Source organism: Lactuca serriola, chromosome 9 (genome assembly GCF_051521515.1).
Source record: "Lactuca serriola cultivar US96UC23 chromosome 9, Lser_US96UC23_V15, whole genome shotgun sequence".
NCBI lineage: Eukaryota > Viridiplantae > Streptophyta > Magnoliopsida > Asterales > Asteraceae > Lactuca > Lactuca serriola.
In genome coordinates, this window is record NC_136416.1 from 107554422 (window position 1) to 107567041 (window position 12620).

The 12620-nt window shown below is 32.7% G+C and overlaps 1 protein-coding gene and 1 long non-coding RNA gene across 6 annotated transcripts; one reads left to right on the forward strand and one right to left on the reverse strand.

Annotated features, from left to right (window-relative positions):
• The first annotated feature begins 1244 nt into the window (after positions 1-1244).
• LOC145074930 (uncharacterized) lies at positions 1245-3024 on the forward strand. The gene is made up of 2 exons (XR_013692193.1): positions 1245-2674; positions 2760-3024. It is a non-coding gene; the product is annotated as an uncharacterized LOC145074930 (long non-coding RNA).
• A 2059-nt stretch (positions 3025-5083) lies between these two features.
• Positions 5084-12223, reverse strand: LOC145075216 (sister chromatid cohesion 1 protein 4-like). Of its 5 annotated transcripts, none has more exons than XM_079021513.1 (21): positions 11623-12223; positions 11290-11551; positions 11095-11189; positions 10954-10997; positions 10802-10866; positions 10600-10689; positions 10390-10479; positions 10179-10268; positions 9959-10051; positions 9795-9881; positions 9621-9708; positions 9149-9512; positions 8854-9027; positions 7789-8769; positions 7556-7697; positions 7131-7267; positions 5996-6771; positions 5881-5914; positions 5658-5772; positions 5451-5580; positions 5084-5361 (listed from the first exon to the last, which is right to left on the reverse strand). In XM_079021513.1, exons 1-21 carry the CDS (start codon positions 11744-11746, stop codon positions 5263-5265), a joined length of 4080 nt encoding a protein of 1359 aa, XP_078877639.1. In that variant the 5' UTR covers positions 11747-12223; the 3' UTR covers positions 5084-5262. The 5 variants fall into 5 exon arrangements, with proteins under 5 accessions (XP_078877639.1, XP_078877641.1, XP_078877642.1 ...); XM_079021515.1 differs by having other exon boundaries at positions 10600-10686; positions 11623-12222; XM_079021516.1 differs by having other exon boundaries at positions 10179-10265; positions 11623-12222.
• Positions 12224-12620: the final 397 nt, after the last annotated feature.

Below are 12620 nucleotides of genomic sequence, written 5' to 3' on the forward strand. Positions count from 1 at the left end.
ATTAACTTAATATTCTAGTTTTATATATTAATATTATTTTAAAAGAAATATAATAAGATACTGTGACAATCCATTAAATTTTAATAAAATTGAATAGAATATAAAATCACTTTATAGGATCTGTTTAAGAATGATATTTATGATGGGAATTTGACTTCCTTTTGGTTTGATTATTGGTATGGTGACACACCCCTTGAAGATAAGTTTCCATCTCTGTTCAAATTAGAATCCAAAAAACATTGTTATGTTTTAGTAAGATGTTCCAAAAATGACAGATAATTGAATTGCACGTGGAGTTGGAATAGATCGCCGAGAACCGCAACTAAAAGGGTGGAGCAAGTAGACCGTGTGAAGATGCTTTCATATTCGGCCCTCGGAAGCTTAGGTGACTCTTGGTGCTAGTTTGAGGAACCCTCAGGGTTATTCTCAGTGAGTTTCCGATTAGGGTTATTTAGGGTCCAAAGGTTTGTACTCCACTTGCTTATAAACATTTTCTGGAATAGTTGGGTTCTCATCAGACTCAATTTCTTTAGTTGGAGAGTGGTTCTAAACCATTTGCCTTCCAAAACCGAGTTAGCAAAAAAAAGAGTCAGGTTGACATGAGTTACTTGCGAGACATATGGACTCTGCTACAATCTTGGTGCGATCTAGACTTTTTCAATATTTCTTCTTTGGAGAAGCTCCTATCCATCTCTCATGTTTATTGTCAATCCTCAATTTAAAAAATGTGACTCATGCGGTGATCATGTCTGCTCTATGGTCAATTTGGAGAGCTAGAAACGACATGATTTTCAACAAAGTTACTTACTCTCTGGTCCATGTGATTAAATATATAGACAATTACATTTCTTTGGGTGAAAAATAGAGGGAAAGGGATCTCCCTAAATTGGGTTTCATGATGTATTTTTCCATTTGTTGTCTCTTAAATCTACATATAATTATTTTCTCCGTTTTCTTCTAGCCTTTTGCTTTTTGCACTCAGATCGCTACTATGGTTTGATTTTATTGTGTTTTTCGTCCCTTACATACATAAAGTTAGGGACCAAAGATGCAATTTTGATCAAACCATAGGGACGATTTCAGTAATTTACTCTAATAATAATAAGTGAATTCGAGATAATCTTCAGTTAGCCATTACCCTTGAACAACCCGATTTTAAAATGAATCCTCACCATATCTCCGAGTGTTTGCCTAAATAAAGCGAAAACCACGATTGGGTTATCCTACAAGAGTGGCAATGTATTTACAATCTTGTAACAAATCAAAGTTTAATGTAAGAAGAAGAGATCGATGATACATTTTACCAAGTAGAAACAAACTCTCAACCAGATTTTTCATTGAGGATTGTTGTTGAGCAGGCAGCATTCAAAACTTAAAAAGCAAAAACAACAGAATCAATAAGATTCAAAAAAAAAATGTGAAATTCAGAAACAAATGGTGGAATCAACCTGCTCCTACACTCTTCCCTATCTTCCATTACCTTCCATCTCCCCCCACACCAAATTACCTTATGACAGTTGGGGTCGATAGTCATCGACTGCACCAACAACAATAATTAACGATAAGAGTATGCAAAACCAACACTTCATATAACATGATGGAATTGTCGAGTGTAGAAAAAAAAATCAATTTTGATATGCAAGGAAGCAACAAAAAACAAAACCCTGGGATCAACTTCCTGGGTCGACTGAGTTCGTCGCTTTGGTTTTGAAGTGAGAGAAGGCTGAGATCGGTGTTGAATATGAACATTTAGTTGGGTTATCCTAAAAAAGTGAAATAAAGCAATAACCTCAAGAAGTGTAATCGGGTGAGATGAACGCATATATATGGTTTAAATTGAAAAGCAGTTAGGATTGTGGAGTTGGTGGAAGAGCATAGACGCGACGATGGTGGTGGTGACAACAACATTGCCGAGATCGCTAATTCAAAGAGTATCCCGACATTCAAAAGTGTGATCGATGGAAGCGAGTCCGATGATCGATGAAGGGTGAGGCTTTGCACGAAACGAATATTTGGTAGAATATGTAGTGGAGAAGAGGTGATGATTGAAGCCGATGAGATAAGGCGGTGGCGGAATTTAGAACAAAAAAGAAGCAGTTAGTCCGATGAGATAAGGCGGTGGAGGAATCTAGGAAAAGAAGAAACTATTTAATCACCCCTTCACATGCCTTCCTCACTCGATCCCTCCATCTTCCTTTCGATTTTGCTTTTTAGGGTTTTGAATGTTAAGGAATCAAAATCGCTTTATCTGGGTTTATTTGAATTGATACTTGGCTTTGTCAGGCTGCCTTCAGTTGGAAAAAGGGATACATGTCTGATCTGATGTCCTGTTCTTGTGATATGCTCTGTTGTTCAACGCTCCTTGGTTTCCCCTTTCATCGGAATCCGTGCACTTGAAGAGTACATACTCACAAAATCTGAAAATCTCTTATTCTTCTTCATCTTCTCCAAGAAGAGATTTTAGGGGAAACGGAGGAGAGAAATGTTAGCCATGGTTGGAGGTGAAATGGAGAAGGATTTTGATTCGAAGCTAAGCATTCAGAACGTCACAGACAAACATGTCGATCGTAATTCCAATCGATCAACAAACTTCGCATTTAGGGCACCACAAGTGAGTTTCACCATCCACGATTTCGAATTGGGAAAGATCTATGGTTATGGTTCGTATTCGAAGGTTCAGTTTTCTTTCTTTTCTCTCGTTGATCTCTAATTCTGAACTTCACCATCTGTTTATAATTGAAATTCGATAATGACATCAGGTAGTGAGAGCACGAAAGAAAGACACAGGAAAACTTTACGCCTTGAAGATCATGGATAAAAAGTTCATCAAAAAGGAAAACAAAGCTGCGTATGTGAAGTTATGTCATTTGAGGATCGGAAAGAGAAAGCATTCCAATGGAAGAAGGCAATTGAGAAGCTTCAAATCCAGTGATTTCTAATTATTATTTTTAGAATTTTTTTTATACATTCTTTTCATTACTGTAGATTAAATATTAATAGAGTATAATTTATTTTCACAACCAATATTTAAATCTTTGACAACGTTTATGCTTTTTTATTTTTTAGACAAAATTACATGGTCCGGTTGACAAAATTGACCAATTACGGTCCTTATGACGAATTCTTTACACGGATGGTCCCTGTGGTTTCAAAATCTTGCAAAGATGGTCCTTTTGACTAACGGCGTTAACTTTTTTAGTTAAGTCCTATGTGAAATGACATATTTGTCCTTCATGCATAAGGACGCTTTATGTAATATGTTTCTACCATAGGGACCATTTATGTAATTTTCTCTATTATTTATTATTTTTTTATTTATTTTAATTATATATTTAAGGATTTAGATTTGTTTAAAATTATTGTTTAATATATATACCTGCTAACATTTTTTAACGTTTTGCTCAAATTATTTTTTCTAATCTTTTTGACATTTTCTTCAAGTAAATTCATTAATGTTTTTTATTTTGACGTTTTATTCGAATATTATTTATTTATTTTTTATTTTTTTTGACGTTATGTTCGAATACATTTTTCAACATATAGTATGTTTATATTTGTTAAAGGATTTCATTGTTATTGTAATTATAATTCGTAACTTAATTCACTTTCAATTATGTTTTCATTTTTTTTTCTTTTATCAGGTTATATAATTATTATTTTTAATGCAAATATTTAACTATATAAGGTTGTATAATTATTATTTTGGTAAACTAATTTATTAACATTTTTTATAAAAAAGTGTAAAATGTTTGTTAAACGTGAATATGATTAATATAGATTAGGTAGACATAGGTTAAGCGGAGACTGCCTCACAACGTTGCCGAGAACGGTCAGGTCATTTCACATTGGATTTAAATGTAATTATTTCGAGTTATTTTTTTTTTGTTTTTAGCTGTGTTGTAAAAAATACAACTAGGTCCCGATTAATCTCAGATTAGTCCCTAAACGCTACCTGACCGATTAGACGTCCCTTGCGTTGTGATTTTTTACAACACTGCTAGAAACAAAAAAAAAATAAAATAATTACATTTAAATCCAATGTGAAATGACCTGGTCGTTCTCGGCAACGTTGTGAGGCGGTCTCAGCTTAGCCTATGTCTAACTAATTTATATTAATCATATTCACGTTTAACAAACATTTTACACTTTTTTATAAAAAATGTTAATATATTAGTTTACAAAAATAATAATTATACAACCTTATGTAATTAAATATTTGAATTAAAAAATAATAATTATATAACCTGATAAAAGAAAAAAAAAAAAGTGAATTAAGTTACGAATTATAATTACAATAGTCGTGAAATCCTTTAACAAATATAAACATACTATATGTTGAAAAATGTATTCGAACATAACGTCAAATAAATAAATAAATAATATTCGAATAAAACGTCAAAATAAAAAATAAAAACATTAATAAATTTACTTGAAGAAAATGTCAAAATGATTAGAAAAAATAATTTGAACAAAACATTAAAAAATGTTATATATATATATATATATATATATATATATATATATATATATATATATATATATATATATATATTAAACAATAAATTTAAACAAATCTAAATCATTAAATGTATAATTAAAATAAATAAAAAAATAATAAATAATAGAGAAAATTACATAAATGGTCCCTGTAGTAGATACATATTACATAAAGCGTCCTTATGCATCTGTATACATATTACATAATTTGTCAATCTGTCATTTCACATAGGACTTAACTGAAAAGGTTAACGACAGATTTCACATAGGACTTAACTGAAAAGGTTAACGTCGTTAGTCAAAAGGACCGTCTTTGCAAGATTTTGAAACCGCAGGGACCATCTGTGTAAAGAATCCGTCATAAGGACTTTTATTTGGTCGATTTTGTCAACCATGAGGACCATTTATGTAATTTTGTCTATTTTTTAATGTTGCATGTATTAATGATGATGAGCTTTATGAACAAATGTTGTTTTCCTTTTTCATTGTTATATTATTATATATACTCAACATAAAAGTCATAATGCAACATTCGCGAGAAACATACTTTTTAAATAAGTCATAAGAAATTAATATAGACTAAAAATCACACAAACATCTAAAACAAGATTATTAATAAACAACTGACAAGACATGTTAGCATCTAACAATAATACAGAAGGTATTATTTTACAGATTAATTACAAATAAATATATGATCCTCTCCATATAAAATGCTTAAAATACTAAAACAAACTACACAACATAACTTTTTCTTTCATCAGATCAAAAGTCTGATTTTAGAAGCTTCGATCGTGGCAATATCTCAATGTTCTCAAAGGCATCACTTTGTTCCACGTGGATATAATCCTTTGTTTTAAGAACCTACAAAAATCATTCCCATCTTTTAACACAAAAATCTGATAAAAAAATATTTAACATAAAAAAATAAAAAATTTATAAAGTTTTTATACCAGTGTTTCAAAAAACATTCTTGATGCCTCCTTGCGAGTTTTCCCATTTAAAAGGCTGTTCATACGAAGAGCCTTTCTTCCATTCTCTTCTTCCTTATTAAACATATTTTGGAGATATTTTCCAACAGCCCTACAAAAAAAAGGTTTTATTTATTTTCTTTTTAAATTAATTTTTTTTTTTTTAAAAGTAGAATTCATTTTATTTACTTGGTACGTGAAGACCATCCACTGTTATCAATTAAACGTTTTTCTTCAGTGTCACTCAAATCTTCATCAGGTTCTTCAGCATCATTCTCATCTTCATCATCAAAATTCAGAAAATCTGAAAAAAAATAAATAAATAAATAAATACTCAAAAAATATAATTCTTAGCAATACTTAAAAACATATTCATTAAATTACACATTCTGCAAAAATAAATGAAGCAAACCTGTATTATTCTGAACTGGAGAATATTCCACCTCCTGCACAAAAACAAGCCAAAGACTTAATAAAATATAGTATTACGTAATTAGATTGAGGGCATTTACGTCTTTTGCACTTACATCATCATCAACCATATTCTTGGGATTATTATCTTCTTCAATATTTGTTTCTTCTTGAGAAGCATCTTCTTCATGATCTGAAACTAGTTTATCATTGTTATCCAATAAAGCTTGTTTTGAACAAGATTCAACTTCAGTTACATTTTCAGTATCTGCTTCTTCAAGTTGTTTACCAAAAGTACCCTCGGGAACCGAGTTATTTTCATTACACTCCACTTCTGGTTTTGGGGTTTCTTCCTCATTCTCATTTTTCCCAATTTCCTCCATTTCTTGATCAATGGCAACCACCTCGGGTCCCACCACCACCTCAACCTCAACCTCCACCTCATCTTTTGCTTCTGATGTCTTTTCAGGTGAAGCAATATCAATCTTAATCTCATCCGTTTTATTGTCAATGTATTTACTATTTATATCTATAGAAGCATCCTTTCCAACCGAAGAGGGCAAATCCGCCTTTTCACTCTTTTCATCTGATTGAACACTTTGGAGAGCAGCATCTGTCTCAATTGTTGCAGTTTCTGAAGTAATGGGTTCTCTTACTTCAATGGTTGCATTCATTTGTTCTTCATTTGTGGTATTATTTTCAACCAAAGCATCTTTGTTACCCTCATGGAGATTGAGATTTTCTTCAGGGGCATTTTCGACATTTTCATCGATTTGGGAAACGGGTTGCAAGGGTGGTGGTGGTGCATCTGAAGAAGATTCTACACGGGAAACCCTAATTTTCCTTAAATCATATGATCGACTGTGCAAAGAAGCTAATTTGATTGACATGCCTGAAAAGTAAATACAATTTCTTAAGTCCAATGAAATTTTCATAAATTACACGAATGGTCCCTATGGTTTGTGGTAATTTGCATGTTTGGTCCCTAACTTATTTTTTTAACTCGGAAGGTCCCTACTGTTTGTTTTTGTTGCGCGCTTGGTCCTGTCTTACCTAAAATAGATTAAAAAATCAAGGGCAAAATAGTCTTTTTAGGTAAATTAGGACCAACCGCACAACAAAAACAAACTGTAGGGACCTTCCGAGTTAAAAAAATAAGTTAGGGACCAAACATGCAAATTACCACAACTCATAGGGAGCATTCATGTAATTTACTCTAAAAAATTACAAGATTTATAAATTTAAACTCACCAGTAAATAAAGCTTCATGAAAAATGGCATCTTCCCAAAGTTGTTTGTGAATCATTGAAAGTTCAACCCAAGTACAAGAAACCTTCTTTCTAGGTCTCCTTATGTCACTTGTATCAGTCAATTGCTGGCGTATCATACTTTCACAAAAAAGAAAATAAAAATTATTAATCACAAAAAAAATCTAACAAACATAATAATAAGTGAAAATTACATAACAAAAAGAAAATACAAAATATTTTTTTTCAGCTATCAACTAGCTTTTCAGCTAACAACTAGTTTTTCAGCTAACTGTCAGCTTTTCAGCTAATACTTGGGTGGCTTTCATTAAAGAAACCAAAATATAGTGGTGAAACCACAAAAATGGCGAAAACATAGGGGCGTTTATGTAATTTTCCCTAACAATAAAAAAAAAAGATTATACATACTCGCCATGCAACACAGTGCTATCATCCATGGGAACCTTTCGTTTAGGCGGAACACTACTCTTAGGCGGTTTGGGTGCAGTTTGACGCCGCCTTTTTTGTGGAGGAGGTGTGGGATTCACTTGCATAACTGAAGATCTTCCAACTGTAACAAAAAAAAATAAAAAAAGTTTCAAATTTTCAAAATCTGAAATATAACTTTTAGTAAAAAAGATAAGAACTTTATTGCATAATACCTAAAATGGATGACAAAATATCATCATTATTTGGAACGGATTGGGGAGTAATTTTGGTAGTCAATAAACCAGAAGGATCACCAAAATTGATGCTTTGTGACATCATTGAGCTATCATTGAAACTTCTTTTTTTTCCACTTGCAAAATGACCACCATCGCCCCTGGATAAATTTTCTTGAACTGGTGTAGTATTTTGTCGAAGCACAGCATCTGAAAACCTTTCTTGCACAGCAAGCAATCTCTCAGCAGGAGCGAAATGAGAAGAAGAAGAAGAAGAAGTGTAGAGATTTGTATTGTTTGATTTGTTTCCTTGAGTTGCATCTTGAAACCTTTCTTGTACACCAAGTAATCTATCTGGAGCTGAGATTTGAGAAGAAGTGTAATTATTCGTGTTATCTGCTTGTGGAAACCTTTCTTGCACACCAAGCAAAGTATCAGCAGTAGGGAAAGTAGAAGTGTAACCACTCGTGTTAATGTTAACATTAACGTTATCTCCTTGTGGAAACTTTTCTTGTACTCCAAGTAATCTGTCTGTATCAGGGAAATGAGAAGTGTAACTGTTTGTGTTGTCTCTTTGAGTGGTTACATGATCTGAAAACCTTTCTTGTACAGGAAGTAAAGGAGAAGTGTAAATATTTGTGTTGATTGTGTTGATGTTGATGTTAATTCCTTGATTTACATCTTGAAACCTTTCTTGTACAACAGGTAATCTCTCAGAAGCTTGAAAATGAGATGTGTAGACATTTGTTTTGTCTTGTTGAGGTACATCTTCAAACCTTTCTTGCACACCAAGTAATCTCTCAGATGAAGAGAAATGAGAAGTGTAAATATTCGTGTTGTTGTTAATGTTATCTCCTTGATTTACATTATATTGTTGTTCATTGTATAAGTTGCATCCCACTTGATCTTCATCATGTGATTGAGTGAAGTGAATCTCTTGCAAGTTTAAATCAAATGTATTTGTTGCATGTGAAGCTTCCCCTATAAAGATTAAACCATTTAATATTATTCTTTATAACATGTTATATATAATAATATAAGTATGAGATAAAAAAAAATATGCACCTTGCATCAAACCAGATCCTCCAAAAAAGTTGGAGGGATTTTCTTTTTCTCTTGATGTTGTTTCAAGTGAGTGAAATGAAGAAACATTTGTAGGATTATTCTCATGTTCATTTAGGGTTTCTGAATTTGATACCAAATGAGAAGTAGTAGGGTGGTATGCATTTTCAATATTTCCTGAATTAGAAAAAGAAGATTTGATTACACAATATAAAGGTTTGATCACTTGATGGAATTATGGAAGGAATGGAATGAGTTATTCCATTCCATGATTTCCATATAATGAAACAAAACGTACCTTGAACTTTAAACCAATTGTCACGGGTGTTGATATCGTTTCCATGTTCTTTTTCAATGGCATTTTCGTAATATGTTTCTTTAACTCCTTCAAGACCTTGAGTCATAGAAATGGATTGATGACCAAAATCATCGATTGACATATGGTCCACTGGTGTTGACTTTTCTTGCTGATGTGGCACGTAATCAGTTGCCTTTTGGGAAGTGTTTTCTAGTTTCTCTTTTAGAGATTCATCATCACATGTGGGAGTTTCTTGAATATTGGGCAAATTTGGTTCTTCCCATAATCCAGGAGTAGAGGGGCCCTCATAGTCATCTGGGACATAATCAGCATCACCATCATCATACCCATCAGAATCCTCCATCTGACAACAAAAAAAAAAGATAAAAATGTCGTCTTTTTTAATCTTTATAAGAAAAGAAAAGGAAAAAAAAGGGAACCCTAGAAACAGTTTTAGGGTTTTTCTACTTACCTGATCTAAACCATCATCATCAGACATGACATCATGATCTTCATCATCCTTAACTGGTGTTTTTGCCTGAGGATCAAGATCAACACTGCTTTTGGAAAAATATAATTATGTTAGAATATTGTATAATGGCAAAAAGGTAATAATCTTAATGTCATTTAATCACAGAGAGCATACTTTGAGTTCAATGTAGCTGTAACAGTATCAGTATCAACAGCAGTTTCTGCAGGTGTGTTTGCCTGAAAAGATGCCTGAGGATCAACACTGTATTTGGAAAAATATATAATTATGTTAGAATATTGTATAATGGAAAAAATATAATTATGTTAAAATATAATTACTTTGAGTTCAATGTAGCAGTATCAGTATCAGTAACACCAGCAGTTTCTGCAGGTGTTTTTGCCTGAAAAGATGCCTGAGGATCAAGATCAACACTGCATTTGGAAAAATATTATTATGTTACAACATTGTAGAATCACAAAAAGATAAGAGGATTTAGATGAATATAATAATTTTAATGTCCTTTTTTGAGGTTTAATCATAATCTCACAGAGAGCATACTTTGAATTCAATGTATCAGTATCAATATCAGTATCAGCAGCAGTTTCTGCAGGTGTTTTTTCTTGGAAAGATGCCTGAGGATCAACACTGCTTTTGAAAAAAATATAATTACATTAGAATATTGTATAATGGGAAGAAAAAAAAAGTAGAGGATTTAGATGAATCTAAGAATTTTAATGTCCTTTTTGAAGCTTAATCACAGAGAGCATACTTTGAATTCAATGTATCAGTATCAGTATTAGTATCACCAACAGTTGCTGCAGGTGTTTTTGCCTGAAAAGATTCTTGAGGATCAACACTACTGCATTTTGGAAAAACATAATTATGTTAAAACATTGTAGAATGGATAAAAAAGGAAGAGTATTTAGATGAATATAATGATTTTAATGTCGTTTGTGAAGCTTAAACACAGAGAACATACTTTAAATTCAATGTATCAGTATCAGTATCAGCAGCATGTTCTGCAGGTGTTTTTGCCTGGGAAGATGCCTGAGGATCAAGATCAACACTGCTTTTGAAAAAAAAATATAATTATGTTAGAATATTGTATAAGGAAAAAAATAAAGTAGAAAAAATTAGATGAATCTAATAATTTTAATGTCCTTAAATCAAAGAGAGCATACTTTGAATTCAATGTATCAGTATCAGTATCAACAGCAGTTGTTGCAGCCTTCTCCACTACAAGTTCCTGTAGCACCAATTTTTAGAAGCCCTTTAGAGTTTGCATTAATTAATTAAAATAATGTTAATAAATAGAAATTCCCACATTAGTTACCTCATTAAGGTCCAAGTGAGATGCTTCACCATCACCAAATCTCTCTAAACAACAAAAGAATAAATAAGTTCATTAATTCTGTGAAAACAGTAAATGAAAAACAACTCAAAAAGTTGATTATTGATGAACAAAATAACCAACCATCTCGTCCAAATTCAGAAGTAGTGTAAACAACACCCTCCATAGTATCTTGAAGTGTGATCTGTTCCTTTGCACCAACATGATGATCAACAAAACTACAGCAAAAGATGTTGATATTGGATTATTGTCGCACTAATCCCTGGAAATTTTTGTTCTAAATAGATGGAAAAATAAGATTGATAATGTGACACTAACCCCTGAAGATTTTCATTGTCGGGAAGCTCAAAATCATCCAGATCAAAGGTCTCCGGTAGGGTTATGGCATGATATGGAGCGGTGGATTCTTCAGGTGGCAAGTCCACAGCATTGGCTCGAAAAGCATTTTTTACTTTTAGCAACGCCTCGCTACAATCATCGAAAAGGTAACTCACCTTCTTTGAATATATCCTAACAACACCGAGTAGAAGATGGCTTGACAACCGGAGAGCAATCGGCATTTCAGGAAAAAGGATCGAATCTGTGAAAACAAGCAGGAGAAATTAATAGCGCAACGACAACAGAAAGCAAACGAGAAGAAGACAAACTTACCTACAGAGACGCCGATATCGGTATCTGAAACCTGATTTTTGCGAAGCTTTCGCTCCAAATGAGCAGCAATCCATATTGTACCCAAGGGGCCTTTTTTCGCTAATATAAACTGAGAATAAAACATCTTTTACCTCAAGATTTCATACAAACTTCTTCTTCCGAGCAAACCCTAGTTTCCCCGACCTCTACTTCTTAACCACTACAATAACTTAAAATTCCCAAAATTCCCAATAAGATTCCACCTAAAACTACCAAATCTTTCCTCAACCTTAATCAGGACCCAAGTCTGAAAGCAAAATCACCATCAATTTACAGATTTATACTAACTAACATGACAACTGAGCCCACGGAAGAAAAAAACCCTAGCTTTAGCAAAATTCAGTAAATGGATAGACAGAAAGAACTAACGACTTGATCAATTATGAGATGGAGCTCGTATTCCCGAGGATGAACTTATACTGCTACTGTTGTGGTGGATTCGAAGGCTTTTTTTCGAATGTATTGTTGGAGTTCAGATGGGGGAGAGGGAAGCGCCTTTACTTTTCGAATGATTTGGGGACTTTTTTACATGAAAAAGGTCAAAGTAGGAAAGTTTTGTAACGGGAGCTCCGTTAGTAGAGCCATAAACGGATGCATGTTCGACTGTCTTGGCTCACGCGCACTTGTGGGCGCTCGACTGATGCTCGTTTGACTTGAGTTTGAGCTTTTCGATTGTGTTCCTTAACTATAGTAGGAAAGAAATCAAAATAAATAGTATTAATGAGGTAAAATGATTTGTTTAGTTTAACTAAGTTTTAAAATTATTCAACAAACTAGGTATGAAACTCGTGTATTACACGGGTTGATTAAAAAAATATATCAAAGTTTAAATATTAAAATAAAATTTCAAAATAAATAAACATATTCAACTAATGAATAAATAGAATCACGATTAAGAAGATCATCCATAATATCAATGATTGTTTTGTCATATTCATTAAATTTATTATTATATTCAA